Below are 25,759 nucleotides of genomic sequence, written 5' to 3'. Positions count from 1 at the left end.
CAAAACTTCAGATTTTTTTTTTCAAAATTCAAGAACTTATGCATTCAACAAAATTGCTATTAATATGGACATGGAATAAACAGATTTTTATAGACAAATATAGACAAACGTGTACACATGCTTCTATCAGATGGCAAGGTGGGTGTAACCCAGTATTACCCTTGGCAGTTGCTGCCCAGAAACAGAGTTTAATTCAATACCCAGGTGGAGTAATAAACTCCTCCACGGGGCTCGGTTACATGTACAATGCTCAGTTATTATAGGATGATTGTATAATTCCACTTACGAGACTGAAATGGTGCCATTAATAATTACCCTGGGACAACAGGCGTTAATTGGGGACTGTCCCAGCACAGCAGGACATATGATAAACTGGTTATTAGGCATCCTATTTCCATTTGTTTTATTTTATTTAGAATGCAGTTTTGTAGGATTCCTCTGGTATTTTGGAAATATAAATCCAGAACATATGATCATATAAAACATATTTGCATACCAAGAAAAGATTTTGCCCACTCCTCCCGCTTATGGAGTTTTTAAATAAAAGTCTTCTTGGCATTATAAACCTATAATGCGTTCTAGAACACCACACAGTATGAATACTACCTAAGATCCTGGAGTTGCCAGGGGAGACATCATTCCCATGGTCAGAATCTCCCAAGATTGATGGAAATCGCTTTCTTTTAGTAGAGAGCGTAACAGCCATCTTAAAACGAAGAATCAGCACCACAGCATTACTGGCCCCTTGCCAGTAAACAGATGTTATAATAACTCATTTCACAAAAGCTGAGCCAGTGCACATAAAGGGATTCAGAATTCCAGACAAACTTGACCTTCCATGCATGACCCTAACCAAGTCCCCCAAACATTAAATTTCTAAAGAGATTTCAAAGTGAAGTAATCTACCTGACTTTGACTGGCATTGTAATTCTCTCAAAAACCTGTAATTTCTAAATGCTTTGAAACCTAATTGTTCATCATAGAATTAATATTTTAGTTTGAATTGGTTTTGTTTTACAAATATTTAAGATTACCTTTTTTCTGAAAGGACTGCAATTCTTACTCTACTTGTACACTCTGGTGTGTACTTTCCCCCAGAAAGTGCCCCCCACCTTTTATCCTTATCTTGTCCACAAACAACGTAACTCCCCTGCTATGCCTTCTTATCCTTTGTCTTCAGTCAAGCTGGTGTTTGAAAGTCTTTTAAAATATGCACCTATAACTCGGAGGAAAGAATGAGGGTTCTTGAGAACAGAGCATGTACGGGCTATTCAGTATTCGCAAGTTGCTGATAAACCCAGTGGTTATCAGAGATCGGGACTGGATAGGAGGACTTCTCAGACCCATTCCCCTACTGCTTCCTCCAGCCTGTTCTTGTTCATCTTGTCCTTTTTGTTTTTGTGGTTTTTCTCATGTTTTTGTCTTGTTTTGTTATCAAGTTTTTTATTTTAGTTCCATTATAGTCAACTTATGTCTTTTTCTTTTTAAACAGAATAAAGCAATTAACTATTTGGATACTTTGCTTCAGTAAATTAGAAATGTCACTTTCCCAAAAATCCAAGATTGTCATCATCATCAGAATGATCAACTATATTAACTAACTTATTATCTGATAATAACTGCCACCAACCAATAGATAAATCTGTAAGAAGCGTCAGACCCTGAAATTCACTCTACCTTCTGTTTTGAATATAAACAAGACAGAAGGTCCAGTTTTAGCATGAAGTAGCCAGATCACTAGCTAAAGCTCCTCTAGTGTGCTTTAAAATAGGCAGAAAACTAGAAATGGAGATTTTAGCTAGCGAGCATATGATTTTTAAATCACTGAATTTGATCTCTTCTATGTTTCATTTAATCTACCAACACTTTGAATGATTGCTTTTTCTTGCCAGATTGATTTATTTTTCCCTCGTAGTCAAGCCATCTTTCAAGTTTAAAACATTCAGGTTTATTGAGCAAAGGGAGTATCCTTAAAAAATTCACTGCATCTTAGTTTATGTAAGTCTACCAGCGGGAGAATTTTATCACTCCCCAAGGGTGAGTATGAGCCATGTGGGTCTGGCCGCCTGTTAAACTGTGCCTATTTATTTATGGTCTGTGTAACATGAGGGAGAGCAAAAGTTGGCTCCTGTGCGCATTCTCTAAGCCTGGACATGGCTTTGCTTCTGCTAAAAACACTGACGTGAATAGACTTTGTCACAGACTCAAAGGTCATGTCTCCATTTTGTTCATATTGAGAAACAATTTAGATAATTATCTGTCTTTTGTATCTTAGAAGAATAGCAGCGGGGGAGGGAGTTGTTTCATTTCCTTGAATTTTCTTTGCTAGACTACCTCGGACTCTTGAAATTGTAAAATAGAGCGGCGACATGACCCACGTAAAGAGCGTGTTGCTTCCAAGCCGTGGCCCTCCCATTTGTTATGTTGCTCTTTCTGGAAATCCTTTGTTCTTACAGAGATACCTCACGTTCTGCCATGAGAGTCTGCCTCAACATCAGGCCAGTTTGTAGAACTCAGATAACATTTCCTCTTGATCACATAACCATTTCAAAGGTTGCAAACATGTATTGAAAGACACACTGCACAGTTAAGCTATGGGCTGTGGCCTTTTGCCCATATGGTCCCCAAAGAGGTTGGCAGGTGGACAGGCATACATGGGTGTCAGACTGTTAGGGCACAGAGGACAGTGTGGAGGAGGAGTACTATGGGAGCCCAGAGGGATAACAGCACCCTTTGTTGGGGCAATTCAGGAACAGCCTCTAGAAGGTAGCGTTTGCAGGGTGGCTCTCTTCCTGGCCAGATGCTTGCAGTTTGTCCACACTAAAGCTGTAGATTTCTCTAATCCAGCCTCCTTATCTTTTTTCCAACCAACATATCTAATACTTAATCTCCAAACAGATGGTTATACTCCACAAAACTTCCATTTAAAGGAACATGTTTGGAAATTTTAAAATTCTTTTGAGATAAAAAAAAAAAAGAAGTCTTTTCAGCCTATCTCCAGAGTGACTTTCATACAGCCTCTACTTTCCTCAAACTTCAAGTTACTCTCTCCCCCGTATTCTCAGACAATATTCTAGTCCCGTGCTTCCAAAGAAATAAAGTGGAAGCTACCAGAATGTAGCTCTTCCAGATGGGCCAGTGATTAGTTTATTCTACTTAGATTTGGCAGCATGGGTGGGCTCTAGGATGAGGTGTTTATCACAAGCCGCAGTGAATATGTATTATGCGGGTAGATTTTCCTGGGTGCTGTAGCAAGAGCTATGTGAGCACAGACAAAGGGCTCCCCATGCCAACTATCACTTAAGCCCCTTCTTTTCAATTCAGTATCCCAACTGCTGTTCTTTCTGCCTGAAATCTCCAGCCTCCAGCCTCCTGTACTGAGCAACTCTTACGCTTCCCTCAAGATTCTTCGTGGGCATTACCTCTTCCAGGAAACTTTCCCCGATAGTTGCCCTGACCCCTAGCCCCAGGAGCCCTTTCAGTATATTCCCTGACACACTGTGCTTACCCCTGGCATGGCACTCCACCCACTCTCTGCACTGATTAATAAGAACAGACCCACCTCCTCCTACACGCCGATGAAAACTCCCCAGGGTACGGGACTGAGTCGGGAGTCTTTGTATCCTTAGCATTTAGCAGAGGGCCCGCGGATGGTCTGTGCTTGCCGAAAACTACTACAGGCAGGGAGGCAGTCTGACAGGAAAGGATGAAAGGAAGGCAATTGAAGGTGCATCTAAATTATATATGGTTTTAAAATTAAATTCAAAAGACTTGTGGGGCACCACGGTGGTGCAGTCAATTAAGCGCCCGACTCTTGGTTTGGCTTAGGTGGTGATCTTAGGGTCATGAGATCAAGCCCTGTGTCTGGCTCCACACTCAACACAGAGTCTGCCTGGGACTGTCTCTCCCTCTCCCTCTGCCCCCCCCCCCATCCCTTTCTCACTCATTCGCTCTCTGTCTCTCAAATAAATAAATCTTTTTAAAAAAATTTCAAAAGACTTGTTACGAAAAATAGTTCAGAGACAAACACTTTCAACTCCTTTTGCTGATTTATTTTTTTGGCCCCCATTATCTCTCAATTACATGTTTCTGTTTCTTCTTGATTTTCCATTTTAAGTATTATCTCTTCCCTTCAACCATTGGAGTTCAAGTGTGGCACCCTTATACTTTCCCATCCCTACTCCATGAGGCACAGTCTGTACCTCCCTATCCCTGGTGTGTGATACACACTCCTTCCACCCCCCCACCCCCGCCCCAGCCACAAATCTGTGCTGGAATTCTTGTTAGACCAGCATTCAGGTTCCATATTATACTCTGTAAAATGTTATCAACCAGAAGAACCACGTAATGTACTTGAATTACATTTCTGCCAGTCACCTCCTCATTTTCTGGGTGAAGAAAGCTAAGAGAAAATAAGTAACTTTAGCCAAAACCATTTTGCCATTTAGTGCCAGAACCAGGGTCAAAAGCCAGCCTTCTAATTCCCAGTAAAATGGTTTTTCCATGACATCAAGCTGCCTCTCAAAAAAACTTTTTTTTTTAATTTAAAAAATCTTAGTGAACCCATCTGAAGAAAAGCCAAGTGTTTATGTGACTCTATCAAAATATTCTTTACACTTAACTCTGGTTTTAGTCAAATTGATCCCTGGTGACAGCTTATATTTCTCATAAACTAGAACCGAGATAAATGTAGATAAGGGTTCAAGTAAAGAACGTAAAGCTAGAAAGAATTTCATCTGGTTTTTCATTTTGAAGACAAGAAGACTAAGGCCCAAAAGGTTAAAATGACTTGCTGAGTGTCACATAGTGAGTTTGGAGCCCCACGGGGCCGAAATCCCAGTCCAGCTCTGAGCCCACGCTCCCTCAGCGGTGTACCCCCATCCCCTCAGACACCACTCACCTCCTTGCAGGCACCTTCCCTCGTATCACATCTCTCTTACACACGCCTCTACATTAAACTGACTCATCCCCTAAAAATGACATTAAACCCTGTTAAAGTAAGTCAAAAGCAGGGCCTAAATACACTTCTTAAAGCCAGGGTTCTGTTAAGTGACCTCGCATAACCTCACATAGAATGCCACGCTACATGGGGACCAGGAATACAATGATGAAGGAGACCGACAAGAAAACATTCCTAAGTGTCATGAAGAATTAGTGTCATGAATAGAAGACAGTACGAGCCCCGGGAGGGCACAGAGGAAGGACTGGCTGCCGCCCAACTCACCCCAGTTCAGCCCCGAGGCCCTGGGTTAGAGTCTCTTTGGAGTGTGTTCTCTCCTCTCCCTCTTGGGCGATCCCCTTTATTGCCCATGACCCTGTCACAGCACTCCTAGAAACATACACAACTTCATGCCCCGAGTCCGTGCTGCCTCCTGTCCTTGACCTCCAGGCTTCACAAGAATTGGAGCTGTTGGGAGAATCCTCAGATCCAGGCCACAGAGCAAGGTGCAGGGAGAGAGGGAACCTTGGGAGGCAAGCACAGAGGGAACTTGCTGGGATGGCATCCTTTTGTCTTTGGGGGAGTATGAGTTTCGGGGTGTAAATGGAAACCGTTGAAAAAAACTGGAAAACTAACACAAAGAAGAAGATGACAAACTCACTTGTGTTTGATTATATAAGCCCCTAATTAATTATAGCCATTATTAGGAATCATTTATTTGTATCAAATTACTATGTAGCTCAGTATCCATGATACATCACATAATTTGCGTCATATAACTCTGCCCAAATTTCATTAGAAAGTTTTACCTATTGGTGTTTCGTGGTCTTAATCCATTGTTCACATAGTAGGCACAAGTAAAGTTAGAAGAATGTTTCACAAAAAGCAAGACCCAGTAGTATTCTTTTCTCCTGCCCCAAAGTTCCTGCTTTGCAACCTGCCTCCTTAAGTCCCAGGAGAGCGATTATCAGGTTTTTAGATATCCTTGTGGCAGGTATACCACAAGAATATCTTGTGGAGCCATCCTGCAGCTTTGAAATGACCATAGAGGCTGTGCCAGGTGCCAAAGATGACACGAAGATGCTATGACCTAGCCCTGCCTTCTGGATGTTCGCAGCATAGAATCCACACCAGTGTGCCTATCTGGCCACATATTCCAACATATCCCCTATAGAGGTTCACGGATTCACTGCAATGCTATTTATCACTTAGAGAAATGTTTTCTTTTAAACATGTGTGTCTATGTGTATACACATATATAAAGGTACTATAATAAAAGTGTACATCACGGTCACTTAACATGCATATTTTGCCCGCATACACTCTCAGCCCATTTGAGCCAGTGCAGCAACCTGGAGCACTCCCTCACACCGTGAGCCTGGGAGCACCAAACCGTAAGTGCTCAGCTAATGAGCAACACACCCATACCGCTCTATCCTAAGGTATGTGTGTGTGTGTGTGCAGCGCATCTAGTTTATTTCTCTCTGGACTCTCTTTATGCCATTACTCTGCATTCTCTGGTTACTACTTTTGACCCACAGTGGCTGTCAAAGTGTGTGAGAACGTTGGTCCTGTTTAGGAAGACCGTGCTGCTGGATGTTACCACACAGATTCTACAAGAACTCCATGTGCCTGGGGAAATGGTTAAGGAAGCGCAGGTTAAACATCAGTGGGCAATACGTCATAAACATGGTTATAGCCTGAGATGATGAACCAACCATTGTATGAAGGATAACTGGAAGAAAGGATAGCCGGCGGCAGAATGGGACGTCAGCGAAAACACAGAAAATGGGGAACCGGTTGCCAGTGTGTGATACTCCCCAGGAAGTATGCCGTAAGGACCTGTTCAGCACTGATGCGCTTAGCGTTCCTATTTTCAGAGAATTCCTATGTTAAGTGCATTTGCGTGGGTTTGCGATCATTGCTTCCGAGAACTGTTAGGACCTGGGTCATATTAAAAGCCTCTGTTGCTTCTGCCAACTCTTGTGGTGTGGATGGCTTTTCTACCCATCCTTCCTTTTCCTTAGCTACACAACACCTCAGAGAATTCTTTTGACACGGAAAGCACAACAGCTTTAAAAATTGCCGAATAGGTTTTGTGTCTTAGAACACAAAAGTTCAGTCCCCGACTGAAATCACCTGGCCAGGAAATGTCACAAGAGACCGTTTAGTGGCAATAATGATCAAAGTACATGGCAGTAGCTGTCTCTCGGCAGGGCCACCTCATATAGACCACAACCGAAGCGTCTGCACACGCTTTGCTATAGTTGAGGTTATCATGCATTGCTGACCTTTTCCTTGACTATGGAAGCCGGATGGCCAGGCTTCAACTGACTCTAGTGTTGTTGAATGTGAACCTTTTGAGGGCTCCTGAAAATAAAAGAGGCAAAAATAGAAAGGGTAGAATATATCAAGGCCTGCTGGTTTGCGCCCCCTCCGCAGTCTGAATTTAATTAACAGCTGTTTCTCGGGGAACGCCGTAGAATGTGCTCGCAAGTGGCAGCAGGAGGGGAGTGTTTCCGTGCCGGTCAACTGTCGCCATGCCAATTATTTGTGTTTTTTTAACATGTGTTTCTGACACTCATCTACACACGATGATAACATTTGGTTTCCCTTAAAGATTTGTTTGTAATTACAGCCTCTTATCCCATGAAACGACCTCTTGAGCCCATCCTCTCTCTTCCATAGTTCCACGTTTTCCAAAAGTCTCCTTCGCCTTTTGTTTCTGTTTGAATCAAAGTAGAAGAAAGAGAGGAATAAATACTCTAGGGAAAGTAAGAGGTTGTTCTGGACGGATTCTGCAGCCTTGTGATTTGATTTTGGACAGCCATTCAAAGAGCTCTAGCTGGGTCGGAGAGCAAGGAGGCCACTGGCCACAGACTCAGAGGCCACAGGAGGGAGTCCTCCCAGGCCCAGTTGAAAGGTGCAGCCAGAAACAGAGCCAAGGCCTCACAGGGACCAGAGTCAAGCAGAGGGAGGAGCAGAGTCAGGATGGAAGAACACCCAGAGCACCCAGAGCCAAGAGGGCCACATGTTCCCTGCCCCTGTTAGGAGCCGGCTCTCTGCTGCCCAGTGACTGGGCCCCGCTGTGCTGGTTGCCCATTAGGGGCTGATGGGAAAGAGCCAAGGAAGAGTCTTAGCAGACACCCAGCTGACCGCTTGTTGTGGAGAAGTTTGTACACAGAGGATTAAACTCTGATTCTGTTGCGAGCAGTCTCCCACACATTCATTTAACCTATTTATTAAGCATCTCTGATGTTTAAGGGTATGTGTATAAACCACTGTGCCAACTACTGCTATCAGACAACAAAATGCAAAGTAAAATAATAAACTGATACTTTGCCCCCCCTTTTTAGCCCAAGTCGGTGAAATCTTCAGTGTCCTTCATTTTAATCAAGCAGGGTATTTTTGTTGCATAATAGTAGACTTATGTATGAAGAGGGTCATTTCAGTGAGAAAGTTCTTTGTCAGAAACTGTAAACTCAGAGAAATAACAGAGGATGTATATAGGTATGTGTTCCAGAACAGCGTTATCAGATAGAGGAAGGGAGGTGTTTTAGATTACCATTTCAAATGTTTAAAAATACTTACCGAGCACATCACTTGTGCCAGGAAGCAACATACACATACGTTTCTAGGAGTATTGAAGCAGAAAAGAAGAGGGTGAGACAGAGTTTGGTTGTGTTTGGTGAGGTGGGCAAAGGAGTCCAGCCCAAATCAGGAGAGAGGGGCTGCTGGTTGACGTGAAGAAGCCCACGAGAAAGGACAGGAACCCTTTTTGATGCCAGAAGAGTGCATCCACTCCATCACAGCAAGAGCTGCTACAAGACACACCATAGACCACCTGCTTCTTACGTGTAATATGACAATCGCCCCAACAGGCATTTCTTTCCAGGACCAGGGAACAGACCTGGCACCCTCCCCCCATCCCCTACCCCATCCACTCCTGCTGCCACCTCTGCCTGCTTGGTTATTCCTAGACTTTCAAACAAAGGAAAGACCTGATTTCTCCCTTAGTGTTTAAAGACACAATGTGAATGCCCTTTGGGGTTGATGATTTAGCATGAATGAATATCAGCTACAGTGTACATTTTTAATATTAGTGATCAAAAATCAGATCCTTCCCTGCTTTGTAAAAATGAAGAGGGATTAAAGAGGGCAGGAGGCCACTGAGTATTTGAAAGCAGATGTTGCCATCAGCCAGGGAAGACCTGAAGATGAGTTGCATACTTGATGGTTTTCCAGAAATTGAAATTGGAACACATAGAAGGTACCTAAGGACAAAGGTATTTTTGTCACGCATTTCATTATAGAAGCTACATGTTATTTATGAAAACTGGGTGAAAGCTTTTTCTTTTTTTTTTTAACCAGCTGTCTTCATATGAAAGACCATCATCCCTAGGGACATATGTGCCTTCCATTGTGTCTTTGAAAGAAATCCAAGACACATAATGTGCCTTCCATTGTGTCTATGAAAGAAATTTCTAATCTGTGAGTAAGAGTAACCTCAGAGAGTAATATGTTTTAGGCAGGTATGCTCAGTACCTTATTATGGCCTCTATCACACTGCACTGTGACTTTGTTCCCCTTTATACAGTATCCTTCTAGAAGCAAAGATCCTGTTCCATGTGTCTCTGTGTCCCAGTGAGTAGCAGATGTACCATAACCATGCACAGAAATGTTTGAATAAGAGAATGGATAAATTCATTCATTTGGCTGCTAATCAATCAAGAAAATTGTAGGCAACCATAATAAATAGGATTTCTGTGCTGGTATTATTATGACAATTTTGATGTCAAAAAATTTAAAGAATGTCTTCTTGTTAGAAATAGGACATCCTCCAAAAGGTCAAGACAATAGCTTCTGCCCTGCTACCTGTCATTTATCCTTCAACACATGAATTTGTTAATTTGCATGCAAATGGCTCCAAGTAGCAGAAAACCCAACTGACAGTAAGTAACTTAAACTATACGGACATTTATTATTTGCTCATGTGGAAGATCAGAGTTAAGTGACTCCAGGGCTGGTTCAGCAGCTCCACAGTGCCATCGGGGACAAAAGCTCCTCCATCCTTCCCTCCACCACCTTCGTCTCGTTGCCACGTGGTTATCAGATGTAGGTTGCTGCTCTGTGCATCACAGCCCCGTGTTTCCCAAGGCAGCGGGTGCGCATGTGTTGCAGGGGAGAGCAGGGCCGTGCATCCAGAGCAGCAAGCGAGCTCTTCTCTTACCCGGGAGGAAGACGTTTCCCAGAAACCTCCTCATGGACCTTCTGTTCCATCTCAGCTCACACCCCTTTCCCTATATCAGTCACTGGCAGAGGGCAACGGATTGCTGTGCTTAATTCCGGTCAACAATGATTCATCTGACTTCTGTTTAAAAAGAAGAAAGAGGCAGGGGCGCGTGGGTGGCTCAGTCAGTGAAATGTCTGCCTTCGGCTCAGGTCATGATCGCAGGGTCCTGGGATCGAGCCCCGCATCGGGCTCTCTGCTCAGTGGGGAGCCTGCTTCTCCCTCTCCCTCTGCTGCTCCCCCTGCTTGTGCTCTCTCTCTCACTGTGTCTCCCTCTGTCAAATAAATAAAATCTTTAAAAAGAAGAAGAGGGGGGAGGAGGGCATGGATGATGGGTAGGCAACTAGAAATATCTGCTGCACCACACCTAGTCTCCAGCTGGAAAATGAGAATCAGCTCTCTTGTCCAGTCATACCTCCAAGAGCTAACTTTTCTTCCAGGATTATATTCTGGCTATTTATATCATTTTACTGATGGCTTTTAAAAATCCTGAACTTGAGGAAGAGCCTAAAATACATGAGCCTTGCCCAGAATTACAAGGTTTTAGTGAGTCATGTCCCTTCCCTGCTCTGACTTTGGGTTGCTTTACTCCAGAACATTTTTATGAGTTATATTTTACAAGTTCCATGTTTTTTCCATTTTAATTCATATGTAAGAGGATTTCTGGGACTACGGTTTTTAGGATTACGGCACACTTACCTAAAAGGAAGTAGATTGTGTCAGCCGTCAGAAACACATCAAAAGTCTCAGCACATGCATCAGTTTGCACCAAAAGTTGTGAGGATCTGGAGTGGCACTGTCGGTTATGTGTCCAGCTCTTGGTTTCAGCCTAGGTGGTGATCTCAGGGTTGTGGGATCGAGCCCCTTATCAGGCTTCACACAGCCCAGAGTCTGCTTAAGACTCTCTTTCCCTCTACTCCTGCCTCCCTAAAATAAATAAATAAATCTTAAACAATTTTTGTAAGGGTCCATGATATTTGTGGCTTAGGGAAAATTTTGATCCATTTAAATGAATATAGTAGTGTCCATTTCAGCAAATGGAATGATTTACTTAAGTTCTTTTAGGTGAAACCAGCCCTCATAGAAAATGCATTCCAAATCCTCAACACATACTTCAAAGTATTCAGCGGTTTATCAACTTTCAGAATGACCAGTGGCTCATGTCTGTCTGTCCCCAGGAAACAAGCTTCCTCAAATGATAGGCCTGCCCTAGTATCTGTTTCAGTTTTTGTCCTGGCTTGCACTGTCTTAGACTTCCTGCCTTGTACTTTTTATGAATCATTGTCAGTTCATGTAGGAGATGCCCTAAAATGCCTTCGAAAACCCTTTGGCAGATGCGCTAGAGAAATATATTCCTGTGAGTATAATGGCATTCATCAAATGACACAAAATTAGATAAACTTCTCAAAATGCCTTTTTTTTTTTTTAAAGTAAGTGGCCTGCAATTTTGTGGTATATATTTCTCTGGAATAAATCAGGTTTGGGCTGGTGATTGTTTTTGTCAAGAATTTGTCAATTTTGAAACACCTCTAGACTCCCATTTGGGACTGGTGTATGCCTGCCTTGTTGTTGGCAATGTGAGCAGTGCCATTTCCCAGCAGATGGCCTGGGAAGACACAGGCGGCAGAGAACATGCCAGTTCCTTTCTGCCCAGAAGTTTCATAGCCAATTTTCTGCCTCCCTCTTGGCCCATCATAGCTGTCTTTGCAACTCCAAGAGCATGATTTCAGAAGTCACTGAGAGGGGCAATTTGAGGGGCTTTTTCTTTTGTCTTACGCCATCATTTTTAGTATTTGTTCTTAAAAGGCTCTTCTCTTGTACCAGAATATCTGGATTGTAGGAAATGTCTAAAGAAGATAACTAATTTTCGATTAAAATAAACTGACTAGACACATAAGAATTTGCTTTCTATTTCTCTTCTGAAGTTCTTTTATTTATTTTTAAACAACGTACCTGAATACACACACACACACACACACACACACACACACACACACGCCCACGCGCACCCTAAGATGAAGAATGATGCTCAGAACAGTTATTCCAATAATGCTGTCATTGCTCAGACCATTTTTGGAACTTCATCTTTTAGAATTGGCCTAAAGAAGAGTCACAGCTCCTATAAGCAGACTAGTCTTATTATTATATAAGTGTACCTGGTTTTGACTAAAACCCCAGCTTAATCACCCTATTTACCAGATTTGGAATCAGAGCATCCCAAAACTAGGTGGAATAGTAGAAATCATTTAGTTCAACCCCCCTTAGTTCCTGATGAGAAAGTTGAGGGCTAGAAAAGTTAATTGTACAATTAAAAAAATGAAAAAAAAAATAGAAAACTTAATTGACTTGCTAAAGAGTACATAACAAGTTAATAGTTTACACCAGAAATCAACTCTATCCTTTGGCTGTTTATTAAAAATCAAATTTTGTTTTAACACATAGTTGCCACCATTAAACATATTAAAGAATCTGTCACGGACTCTGTACATCCTTCCAGAAGCAGTCCAGAAGTGTTTTGAGCAGTGACAGTATTGTTGTAATAAATGCATCTTTTAAAAAGCTTATATATATATTTTAAAGCTTTTATTTAATTGACAGAGAGATAGTGAGAGAGGGAACACAAGCAGAGGGAGTGGAAGAGGGAGAAGCAGGCTTCCCGCTGAGCAGGGAGCCCGATGCAGGGCCCGATCCCAGGACCCCGGGATCACAACCTGAGCTGAAGGCAGACGCTTAATGACTGAGCCACCCAGGCGCCCCTAAAAAGCTTATATTCTTATTATAGTAAATGTATCTCCATATGTAAGTTCCATTATATTTGTTTAAAAAAAAACAGACTGTAGTTAATAACTTTTATATAAATTTCTTAAATTAGCAACAGAATAAAACCCTATGCCAGTTCTTAATTGTTCCTTGTTTTTCTCATTTCTCATGGAGAACATCTATAAGATGCTGCAGAGAGCTCTAAACAGTATCTGCTGGGCTGAGGCAAGCTTGTCCTTGTGCTGGGCTGTCCAGTGAAATAACCACTACCCACGTGTGGTTATTTAAATTTTAATTTTAATTAAGTAAAATTTAAAATTCAGGTCCTCAAGTACTCAGTAGCCACACTGGACAAATAGCTACCATATTAGACACCACAGAAGTAAACATTTCCATCAGCACAGAAAGTTTTATTGGTTAGTGCTGGTCTAGATTTCTTACAGCCAATATACATATTTTAATTTACTGCTTATCTCTTATATTACCTCTGGAAAAGTTAGAAAGTGGTGACAAGTTCTGGGAAAGTTTTCTTAAACGTTTATTTGTTCTCTAAATGTTTCTAGCTATTCTGCATAGCTTAATTTTAAAAAGGAGAAAATATTTATTTTGACCCATTTTTAGAGCATGATTATGTGTGTGGAATTCATATCAATTGTCATGTCCTGGTTGCTAAATTTTCTTAAAGTATGCTAAAATTGTGGCCAAAACTATGTTAATGTTGCCAAGGCTATTGGCAGAAATCTCTTTATGATGTTGCAACATTTGAAATTAACTAGTCTGGACATAGACAAGGGAAGTTATGTTGAATTCATTCTTAGTAGCCATTTTATTTGCAAAGACTCCAAATTACTTGCCTACCTTCATTAATCCAACATCCAGAATGAAAGTCCAGGCGCTAACAAGGAGTGGGTCAGCTTTAAAAAACTGATCCAGCTTCTGGTCTATCTGCAAGCGCCCTACTCTACCCTCAGCAGTTAAGAGAGCAGTGACCAATCCTCCATGGCTTTCGTAGGCCCCATGGTACTTCGCATGTCCTGCCAGTACATCGTCTATAAGTCTTACTGGACAAATAAATGAATATTTGATCTGGTCTGCCCTGAAAATCATACATTTGACAGCCGGCTCATAGGATTCATGAAGTGGGACTGCTTTGAGTTCTTTTTATTGTGGAATGATATCTACTGAACTAACTTAGTAGGATTGGAATTTTTGGGTGATTACCAGTCATTTTGGTGAATCTGTGCTGAATGAAATTAGGGACCAGTAAGCCACAGGCTTTCACAGAGGAGGGCTAAAATGCAGCTTATTCTGTTTGCCATTGCAGGAATGGTAACTCCAGTTTTAAAATAAAGCTGAATTAGGAAAGCTACAAAATACCATAATAAAATCAGAGAGCATCTGGAAAATAAATAAGCAGTCTTTCGTGTCTGTGTATATAACTTTGTAACTGAAGCATACATAGAAACATTTTCTATTTTTCTTTTCCATATATTTTATACAAAATATTTCTCAGAAGACTGGGATTTCTTCGAAAATTAAATACGTAGGTGTATATCTGCTGTTACTCAGCTAGAACAGCTGGGCAGTGATCCTTTTAAACTGTTTAGAGAGTGTCGGTCTCTGGTGAGATCCACTCTCCCTGCATCTGGTAGGTGGTGTTCCTTGTGTAAACGCTTGAGGCAGGTTCTACACCAGGAAAATTCTGAAACTGTAACTCAGTCCAGTTTCTTTTCTTTTTAAGGAATTTTTTAAAAAATTAAATGTCTCCTTCCCAACCAAATGGATATTAACTCTGATAAAATTCTTTGCCAGACACTAACAGCATCTATTGTGTCCTGTGGCCTGAGGTTATAAGATACCTTAAGGATTTAGGAGAAAAGAATTCTTCTTTCTGTCCTGCAGTTTCTGGTGTTGGTCATGAGAGAGTGATAATGTCTCAATTCTTCATTTGTAGATTACAGTCAACAGAGACAGTGGTGAAGACGTGAGCTCCCCCAAACACGGGAAGGAGGACCCAGACAACATGCCCCATGTGGGCGGCAATACGTGGGCTGGCGGAACAGGTTGGTAGCACGGGCATTCTCCTGGGACAGGCACCCCGAGACTTCCCGAGCCCGCGGAAACTGCACACCCCCCCTGAGAAGGCTCAGGGACCACTTGCCTTCTCTGCCTCCCCCGTTAGTCAGCTGTTCCGTACTTTTGCCCTATGTCCCGGCATGACATCAAGACGGAAAAACTCTGGCATTTGGAGTCCCAGAACTCTGCCACCCTGGGACCAAAGACGGTTCTGACACTCCCAGCATTGCCACATCAGGAAAAGGGGAAAATATTAGCTGCCTGACAAGGTTGTGGTATGGATTACATGAACTTGTGATTGTAAAGTGCTGAGCATGGGACCGGGTCTGAAGAATGTGTTCGTTAAAAAAGTTAAGCCCTTCTTTTAAATTGGGATCACGCCAGCAATCTATAGTAAATTCTTTCTTGACCAGCTGACTTGGAAAATAAATGGGTCTTGCCTTCCCCATCTCAGAAGTGAGTATGTTGAGGATGCAGGGTTTTGAGATAAGAGAGTGGGCTGCCGTTTGAACCGATGACTCTAGTCCATTCCTTCCTCTTGGCTGCCTGACAGGAGCATTGTTCCCATGACTGCTGTCTTCCTCTTTCCTGCGGCCGCTGGGGCAGACATATCTGCTGGGCTGCAGGAATAGGGCCAGACTATGTGGGCACTGTCTGATCGTATCTTGGCCGTGAGCCACTCTGGCACAAGCTCCGTACTTCACCTTCCCCGAGGATGCTGTGTGCCTCTTGGCCTTGACAGCCTCGAGAGGAAATGGCTTTCTATGCTGAGACAATGTGCTATCAAATAGGCCTGGAGACTTCTTGCCTATTCTGTTTATTCATCAAGCATCAACTTTAAAGAAAGCATATTTTTAGAAATGTCCTTTGATCTTGAAATTAGTGTCAAGCCAGCAAGATTTAATCCATATGGAATGCATTGTGGAACAAGTTGGCCAGATGTAGGTTTTTCCCAGCAGTGGACTACTCTGGAGCGGAGATTCTCGCTTTTTATTCCGTTTGAATCTACTAGCTCACCTCTGTCCAGACTGAAGACCCTGTTTTTGTTTCCCTCGGCCTTTATTTTTCTATCTGTCGAATCTTTTTTGCTTCAAATTCTTTTTCTGTCTGTCGTTCTCAGAATTCTCTATGTGGAACTTAGTCTGACCCAAGTCACTTGATCCCTCTTTCATCATCAGAGCACCTCCCTTACGTGTTCTCCCATATCTTCGGAGCTGATTTAGGGTGTCCAGGATTAGCTTCAAGATTATGCCCTGAAGTCTAGAACCTCTGACCAGCATTTTCATTTAAGCAGTATAAATTAAAGGCTCTCAGAAGCAGAGGTCGTGAAGAGCTCCCTGCTCATGCCCTCTTCACCCTGGTGCAACTTTCCCGAGGGTTCCTGTGACTCATGCTGAGCATCGCTCATACCAACCTCTGAACAGCTGTGGGTACTTTCTCTTCACCAAGACTGATGTCACCTCAGCGCCCAGGAAGTGTTCCACGCAAATCCGTGACCCACCCATGCCTAAGAAGAACTTCCTATAGGAAGGGAATCGGGTCACAGAAACAGCTTTTCTGCCTCTGGAGCTCATTGTCATTGTCCAGTTCCTGGTCCTCTCTGCCTCCAGGCTGTCCCTGAGTGAGAGCCAGGAATCACACACGTCTAAGAAGGAATTTTCCACCCCCAATTTCTAAATAAGAGTGAAATCAGATGTGCTCAAATCGAAGGGAAACATATGATCGTTAATAGGCTGTTCTCGCGGTATTTCCCAAAAGGAAGTGACCTGCCTGGACCTTGGTAAGGGTAGCAGTGCATACTGAGTTTTACTTTTAGTTTATTACACCAATTAAGGCTCCAAGGGAGAAAAGATAAATGTAACATCATTTAACCAAAGCCTAAAAGCTTTAAAAATGTCCACTTTATGCAACTTAGAAATGACCTCATTCTCATTCTGTGACCGGAAGTTGTCTAAATAATCATAGTAGTTCTTATTTTGCACCAGATACTGTTCTAAGCATCGTGGCCTCATGACAATGCCAAGAAGTAAATCATATTAGTATCTCCATTTTACAGCTGAGGAGACTGAGACACAGAGAAGTTCAGGAACTTCCTTCAAGGACACACAGATAGTGTATGGGAGCAGGATGCAAACTCAAGCAGTCCAGTTTAACTGTAAGATGCTCTGCTATATAACACTAGTATACGACACAATATGATACGATACTTTCCCTCCAGTGTTGAGTTCTCTTCTAAGTGTCCAAGTTATGTGTGCATGAACGAAAGAAACTGATTGCTAGTATATTAATCATTATAAAGCAGAGGTAATAAACTGGTAGCCTAGGGGCCAAATCTAGGCAATATATGTATTTTGGGGGTCAACACAGTATTTTAAAATAATTTCAATGTATTGAGATAAGGCAAGCTTTCTCTAGCTAGCCAAGGTCCTCCTCACCTGGTCTTCCAGGCATTTAATTTATATTTACAACATAAACAGTTTATGCAATATTACACAATGCACACTTGTAAGCATGCAGACTTGGGTTTATATTGGAAAAACTGTTCTGAAACTGACAGTACCCAAAGCTGACTATATCCTCTATCCTCACTGTCTTTCTCTTATTTTAGGGAAAAATAAGGTAACATGTGAGGGACTAGGAGTGTTGCTCATTTAATTAACAAATATGTACCAAGTTATCTATGGAGTTCAAGCCACTCTTATAGGTACAAAGGTATAAAAATATATAAGGTATAATCCCACCCATCATATGGTTGGTGAGAAAAGAAAAAAATAAACATTAAAGGGTAGTAAATAGTGGCCAGGAGTGATCCCTATGAGGTAGAGTTATCAGATGAGGTGTCCTAGGATTTGGACTGACGCTTGGAATATGGGTAGACTTCAGCTGGATGGAGAAGAGAAAAGGCACCTACACAGGGGAGTACCCTTTGTTTCCAGAAGAAGGTCATTTGAATATTTGATTACTAATTAGGTACAGTTAACATGCTTCACGGGACGGCTTTCAAGCCACGATCTGACTTTTATCTTGTGGCCTGGATCAGACTTAACCACCTGGATTTTCACTGTTTCCTTCCAGGAGGAAGAGACACCGCAGGTCTGGGCGGCAAAGGCGGTCCATACCGGCTGGACGCAGGCCATACCGTGTACCAGGTGTCGGAGGCTGAGAAGGACGCGGTTCCTGAGGAGGTGAAGAGAGCTGCCAGAGAGATGGGCCAGAAGGCCTTTCAGCAGCGGTGAGTGGGTCACCATTCACCTGGCGCAGCACAAACTGAGACCCATAGCACCCACCTCCCCAGCAGAGACAGCCCAGGGGACATAAGGCCTCATTCTCTCTGCTTGGTGCAGTCAGTTCAATGCATTGATCCCACGTGGCTGAGGAGAAACAGGAACTGAGCCCATTAGAAACAAAAACCAAAGAGACCGCTCTTAAGAGAAATTAAAGTTCAAATCACTCCGTCCACATCCATTCCTAGGCCCCAAAGGGAATTTAGAAAACTTTAGGCGGTGTTCCCTTCCTGCCCTCAGGAATCTTGTAGATAGGTGTGGGGACGGGACCTGTAAACACGCACGTGCACACTCAGACTCACACACTCATACACACTCCTTAAGTGCTGCCGTCCGGTGGTACGGAGGCCATGCCTCCTGCTGGTGTAGACAAGGATAAGTCAGTGAGGTGGGGCCTGAGCTCAGCCAGGGTTTGGATCTTCCAGGAGGGGAAACCTAAATGAGCAGGATGAGCACAGTGTCTATGGCGGAGAGAGCCAGCTTGCCCATCCAGGAGGAAAGGTACCAGCTGGGTGGGTGCGGAGGGAGGTTGAATGTGGAATCCCTGTCAGTGGGTGGAGGCTTTGAAATCCAGGCCAGTGAGCCTGTGGCTTTTAGATGATCCGTAACCCATCTGGGCCACTTTGATTGGAACCATCTAAAAAATAAGAATCCACATGATGCTTTCACTAGACATCCACATGTGTTCTTTAGCTAAAAGCCAAAAATACCAAAGGACCGGCAGTACCTCCTTTAGGAGTGAAGGAATTCGTAGTGGTTTGGGAGGCAGCTTTACATTGTTGTGCTCAATGGAAGGGGCTGGGTGCCATTAGAAAAAAGCACGCTTGTGTGTGTGTGAGAGAGAGAGAGAGAGTTATGAAGTTCCTCCCACGTAGAACATCTGGTATTACATTACACGCTGTGCTTACACATCCTGCAAGTAAACAGCACAGAACAATAGGGACAAGAATGCAGGCCCCTCCTGCCACACCCTCAGGAAAGCCTGTGAGCAGTAGGAGCCTCGTGTCCCCAGCAGGTAAATAAGGCAAAAGTGTCCCTCCCAGCCATTCTGCTGACTTCCCAGGAGCCCTGGATGTATTTATCCTCACTGTGCCCAAATTGGCTTGCATGGAGATGGGTGACTTACCTCTCTTCCTCCTCTCAAAGAAGTTAGGGGACAGATAACTATGTTAGAAATGAGAGAGTTTCACCTTCTCCAAAAAAGGTGGGAGGAATGCTATACGAAGATCTTGTTAGGATTCAAAGACTGCTCAGCCTTCCATGTAAACAGTGAAACATCCACTTAGGAAAAGAACCCAAACAGGAGATACGCCTCATTCTCCCCTCCCCGACTGCTGAGTTCCTAGTGTTGCCATGCTCAGAGTGGTCTCAATTTTTGCACAAGTGGACAAATAGCGTGCTTTGACACACATAGTTCATGGGGAGGTGGAAAGACCTTTCAGAAGTGCTTGGGTACGAGTATGCAACCCCTTCTCTGATTTCCACAATAGGGGTAAGAGACCGGGTTCTGTTCACCACCACCCTGCAGGGGAAAGAAGTCAAGGAGCATTTTTGATAATAAGGCAACTAAATTTAGTGGCTGTGGGAGAGGAAAGGGAAGAAATGGGGAAGGGAGTAAGAGAACCATACACCTCTGCTAATTACTGCAGAGAAGACTCTAGTCCAAGTAAAAGAGAAGACCATAAGGTGGTTGAAAGACAGGAAGTGAGCAAGAGTATGAAAATAGAGGGAAAGAAATAAAAACACATGGAAATCCTGAGAAAATCAGGGCATAGCAAAACGCAGTAAAGAGGGTGCTTTCTACTTTCATGTAGTAAATACTCCTATTTGGTGAGTATCCAATTTAGTACTGCTGAAGATTCTCTTTAACTTTTTATTATGAAACTTTTCTCTTTTTTTTAAAGATTTTATTTATAAGAGAGAGAGCGAGAGAGAGCAAGCAGGGGGAGCAGTAGAGGGAGAGGGAGAAGCAGACTCCCCGCTGAGCAGGGAGCCCAATGCGGGGCTTGATCCCAGGACCCTGAGATCATGACGTGAGCCAGAGGCAGATGCTTAACTGAGCCACCCAGGCTCCCTATTATGAAACTTTTCAAAGATAAATAAAAGGAGGGAGAAACAGAGAGAGAACCCTATGGACCTGTTCTCCCAGCTTCAAGAAGAAAAATTTGGCTCCGCTCCCAGTCCCCACCCCTCGGTTGTTTTGAAACTAATCCAAGATGTCCTATCTTTTCACTGTAAATATTTCAGAGTATATCTCTGAAAGATAAGAATCCTTTAAAAAATTAAAAAACATACAATTCGACTATCATATCTTTATCGTATCTTTAAAAAAAGTAATAATTAATTTAATTTAAATTAATTTAAAAAGTAATAATAATTCTTCACTATCATCAAATAGTCTGTTTTAAAGCTATTTTGCAACTGTCAGCATATGTAGAATGAGGTCAAGTCCCTCCATTTATGCTTTATAGTGTCCTCTACCTTTTCTCCACACTTCTTATCACCTTTTCCCACTGTATTATTATTTGTATGAAGAGCTGATTGCTTCTCCACTGACTTTTAGTCCCTTGAGAGCAGGGGATTTTGTTCTCTAATACACCCCAGTACCTATCCCTTCAACCTAGTGCATGGCAAACACTCATACACACATGTGGAATGAATAATGCGCACATGAATACCAATGCTTTATTCAGAGTCTGGCTGATACTTAATTCAGAAACTGGCTAAACCAAACTGGGTGGGGGGTTGGGTGAAATGAGTGATGGGGATTAAGGAGGGCACTTGCTGTGATGAGCACCAGATGATGTATGGAAGTGTTGAATCAATATATATTGTATACCCAGAACTAATATAACACTGTATGTTAACTAACTGGAATTAAAATAAAAACTTAAAAAAAAAAAAAAACTGGCTGAAACCAGAGTGACAGCCAGACCCATCCATCAGCCTGGAGGTCCCCCATATTGCCTTAAAGAGCCTAATACTACTCTACATCAAAAACTAATGATGTAATGGGCACCTGGGTGGCTCAGTTGGTTAAGCGACTGCCTTCGGCTCAGGTCATGATCCTGGAGTCCCGGGATCGAGTCCCACATCGGGCTCCCTGCTCAGCGGGGAGTCTGCTTCTCCCTCTGACCCTCCCTCCTCTCATGCTCTCTCTCTCTCTCTCATTCTCTCTGTCAAATAAATAAATAAAATCTTTAAAAAAAAAAAAAACTAATGATGTAATGTATGGTGATTAACATAACAATAAAACATTATTTTAAAAAAAGAGCCATAATACTACTGATGGGCTCTTGTCATCATCAAAATAGCCTCTAGTTAGCATTCATCTGTATCTGGATTCCAGTTCTATACCTCTTTCTATACATCAAGAATTGGTTGATACTATACACCTGAAACTAATATTACGCTGTATATTAATTAACTGGAATTTAAATTAAAACTTTGAAAAAAAGGATTGATTTGGGAAGACTAACAGAGGTAGACAAGCATAAGACATGCAGAAAGCAGGACAGAAACATTAAACCAATAAAACATGAATGAGATTGATGGTGAGGTATTTTCCATGCCTAAAAGGGCGTTCAAGGGGCGCCTGGGTGGCTCAGTTGGTTAATTGGCTGCCTTCAGCTCAGGTCATGATCCCAGGGTTCTGAGATCGAGCTCTGTATCGGGCTCCTTGCTCAGTGGGGAGCCTGTTTCTCCTCTGCCTGCTGTTCCCCCTGCTTGTGCTTTCTCTCTCTCTCTCTCTCTCTCTCTCTCTCTCTCTCTTTCGCTCTCTGTGTGTCAAATAAATAAATAAAATCTTTAAAAATAAATAAAATCTTTAAATAAATAAATAAATAAATAAAAGGGCTTTTGAGGTGGACGTCAGCTGATAGAAGGTGTACCTACTACCATTTGTAAAACGAATCAGTCTTACACAGTAGATCTCAGCTTAGGTTTGTTTTCCTTATAACTGGTCCAAAATTATAGTATTTAAGTCTGACCTATAAGAAAAGTAAAATGAGAACCAAAATTCCCAGACTCTTACGTAACAATAAATATACCCTTTAAAAATATACTGTGCCAACAAAATGCAGTTAGTCCACATAGATTACTAGGATGTGAAGCAGCTGTACCCTGCAGTTTTGATCAGGCTTAAAGCAGCAAAAAGACATATTTCCAGCTAGTCTTGTGGGCTTTGAGAGTATTAGCACCAGCAAGCTTATCTGATCCAAAGGCTAAAATTTCCTATTTTCTTTCCCCATTCCCTGTGTCAGTCTTCATCTTTCAGAATTTATCAGCTTTGAACACCTTGTAGGTGATCTTTCTGAAAGCTGACACAACCTGGAATATGATTTCCAGATTTCTTCATAATTAAAACAGCATGTGGTGTGTTTTTGGGTGCAACATGATAGTGCTAGAAGTAGCCTTATAAATGGAGCTGATTCTGATCTCACTACAAAGACCAGTCTGCCCAAGGTGACCTACCGACTGCCTGATTCCTTTCTTGTTGCGTGTGTGTACACACGCATGTGTGTATTTTTCCCCCTGCTAAGGACAAGCTGTATCCACATTTTTTTTTCTAACCTCCCTTTGGAAAAGTACTAATCCCCCTTCTTTGGAAAAGAGCATATTAGCTTCCTGTGTATGAAGGGAGGAAGTAGCATATCCTGCAATATTCATGGTGCCCAGCTTCTGTCAGCCTTGGTATTTGAGACATAACTTAATCTAATGAAAATTTATAGAGAGGTTTAGGAGATTGCCAAAACCAAACATGCGAGGTATTGTTGGGAGGTCAAGTCCTGTGCATGTATCCCTAGCTGTTCTTCAGAACAGAGAGTGAATTAGATTTAGAAGGGCCCCTTGGCATGTCACCTTGGGAAACACCATTCAGCTATTATTTACCTTTTGAGAGTCAGTGTTTTCAAAGTGTTATCTAACAGTGTTTATTGAGTGCTACCATGTGCCAGGCATTGTGCTAGGTACTGGAGGCTCAAAGAAAAATAAGACTATTTCTTCTCCCAGAGGAATAGAAGAGAAAATATCCATGTAGTAAATCATATCTAGTAATGTATTTTTCATTAAATTTTTGGTTTAATTATACAAACACACGTGCATATGTGTTCTGTGTACTGGATCTCAGTGTAAAGCATGTTTCCTTCTGTGGAAGATAAAGTTTGAAAAGCACTGTGATAGAAGGAAATAGACATTGCTAGCAAAAGCCATAATGTACAGAGGTTTCATAGTAGATATCTACAGAAGATTCATGAATGGGAATGATCAGTTTTACTGGAGGGATCAAGCAAGACTTCAAGCGGAATCTTGACAGTTGAGTTGGTATTAACCAACCCCTGCAGGTGGCAGGGCAGGAATTGCAGATCTGCCCATGGCAGTGTGGGCCTAACCTTATGTGATTCTAACAAGCCTCCAACGTTCTAACAATGTTCTAAGCCTGTGTTGGCTGAATTCTCCCCGGCGCTTGGCCTGACATGGAGGAATAGAGACCATTCACTGTCATTCAGCATTTGGGGTTTCTGTTCCCAAGAAGATAAATCTGTATTTGAGATAAGAGTTTCAGCTATGGACCTGGGATCCATACCTCCCAACACCGCATGCACCCATACACGCATGCGTGTGCATGCACAGCAGTTTAGAAGACTGTGCTATTATTGCTAGGCTCTGTTGATGCACATTCATTAGTGCCTATCTGAGGATGAGCGCCTTTACATTTATCGAAACTTACAGAAACACTTGATCAAGTTAGTGCATTATGGATACAACCCTGTAAAACCCAAGAGAGCCTCTCTCAGTGAATGAACCTTCTCCTTATGACTGGTTTAAGATGCTGCATTTTAAATAATCCTGAGTCTTATTTTTATTTCGGTCATTCATTTCATTCCACTTTGAGCACCTGTTAAGTGCTGGGTACCATGCTGGGCACTGTACACATAACAGTGGGACTCAATCCTTCTCATAAAGGAGCCTAGTTGGGAAGACAGGCAGCCGATGGGCATAGCAGGGGGAGGAAATGCTCTGATAGTGAGAAGCACAACGTGCTATGAGAGCAAAGAAGACAGACCTGGGATCAGTGCAGCCTTCCTCAAGGTAGTCCTCAATGATTTGACTCTTGAAGAGAAAGTTGGAGTTACAGGCAAAGAGGCAGAGAAAAGAAGTTCCCGGAGGGGGAGCAGCCCAGGCAGGAGCTCCGAGAGGTGGGGGTGTGCCATGTTCAGGGGTCTCTAAGTACACTGGTGGGGCTGCAGTGGAAGCTAATGAGGAAGAATGATCGAAAGGAGCACTGCACTAGCAGGAAAGGACTTCGAAGCCACAATCATATGAAAACACAATTATCCTGTTAAAAGCACACAGCAACTTCAGAAAACTCTTGTATTCTACAAAGCAACACATTAAATTACATTCTTTGGGCCTGAGCTGTTTTCTTGGTCAACCAAATACCTGTCCTTGGTCTCTGAAAGCAACCCACGGAACTCTTCTAGGAACCTGCCCCATAAACTGACCAACTGCCAACAACGTGACATGTCTTTGGGACATGGCAACAGTTTGCTCTAGAGCTGACTCACTGGTTCATGAGGGCCAATTGTGCACCTTTCTTTCCAAGTCAGTGCTCAGTGATCTTACTGTTAGTAACTTGGAATTGATCACGAGGGGAGTATTTACATCAAAGAAATTAGCAAATACTATGCATCAGGGCTTTTTGTTTGGTTGGTTCAGTTTGTTTTGTTTGTTCTAGAAGGCTCCTTGTTCACCATGTACCAGCCCACCGCTGGACATTTTCTTCCTTTGAAACTCCTAGCTAGAGACATTACTTCTTGCCTTTTCTCCTCCAAGGCAACCTCAGTTTACCAAGGACCTTGCTACAGTTCTAGCAGCAGATGAATGGAAGTAAAAGACCACATGTACATGATTTCAGCTATTATCTTTTCTACCCCCTCTGGTTTCAGGTTAAAGGAGATCCGAATGAGTGAGTATGATGCCGCAACGTATGAAAGGTTCTCAGGTGCTGTTCGACGGCAGGTGCACTCACTCCGAGTCATCCTGGATAATTTACAGGTAATCCTCCAACAGTGGACTAAGAAAATAATCTGGGCCCAAAGCTGGATGCATCCCAGAACTATTGGAGAAAGTTATCCAAACCCTATTAAGCCAGTCAGAAAATATTAATGCCAAAATGTTTGAGTAAGACTGTGGATCACTCCATGGCCTTCTCAGGTGAGTTCTCCAAGGAAGAATATTTGACTCTAACTGTCCTGTCCAGGAAGCAATAATTTGACCAGCAACCCTAGAAGACACTAGATTTCCTGATTCCCCTCATATAAGATCTGTGAGCATCCCACCTTAACTAGAAATTCACAGATAGAATTCTCTTCCTACAAATCATTTTACTGTCATGGACTATAGAGACAG

General features: G+C 42.6%; 1 protein-coding gene and 1 long non-coding RNA gene across 7 annotated transcripts in view; one reads left to right on the top strand and one right to left on the bottom strand.

Annotated features, from left to right (window-relative positions):
* Window positions 1-25,759, top strand: part of VWA8 (von Willebrand factor A domain containing 8) — a 342,103-nt gene that overhangs the window by 276,720 nt on the left and 39,624 nt on the right. For all 6 annotated transcript variants that reach the window (XR_003519024.2, XR_003519025.2, XM_027588721.2 and 3 more), the window contains 3 exons: window positions 14,944-15,052; window positions 18,141-18,297; window positions 25,297-25,405. Coding sequence is in view for 4 of the 6 variants with exons in the window: in XM_027588721.2 (XP_027444522.1) it covers window positions 14,944-15,052; window positions 18,141-18,297; window positions 25,297-25,405 (375 nt within the window). In the remaining 2 variants the exon portion in view is untranslated. The remainder of the gene's footprint in view (window positions 1-14,943; window positions 15,053-18,140; window positions 18,298-25,296; window positions 25,406-25,759) is intronic.
* The window catches only part of LOC113919495, a 64,260-nt gene that overhangs the window by 34,344 nt on the left and 4,157 nt on the right, over window positions 1-25,759 (bottom strand). The gene's annotated exons all lie outside the window — the stretch shown is intronic.

The sequence above is a fragment of the Zalophus californianus genome, chromosome 3 (assembly GCF_009762305.2).
Source record: "Zalophus californianus isolate mZalCal1 chromosome 3, mZalCal1.pri.v2, whole genome shotgun sequence".
NCBI lineage: Eukaryota > Metazoa > Chordata > Mammalia > Carnivora > Otariidae > Zalophus > Zalophus californianus.
This window is presented reverse-complemented; position numbering and strand designations above follow the sequence as displayed.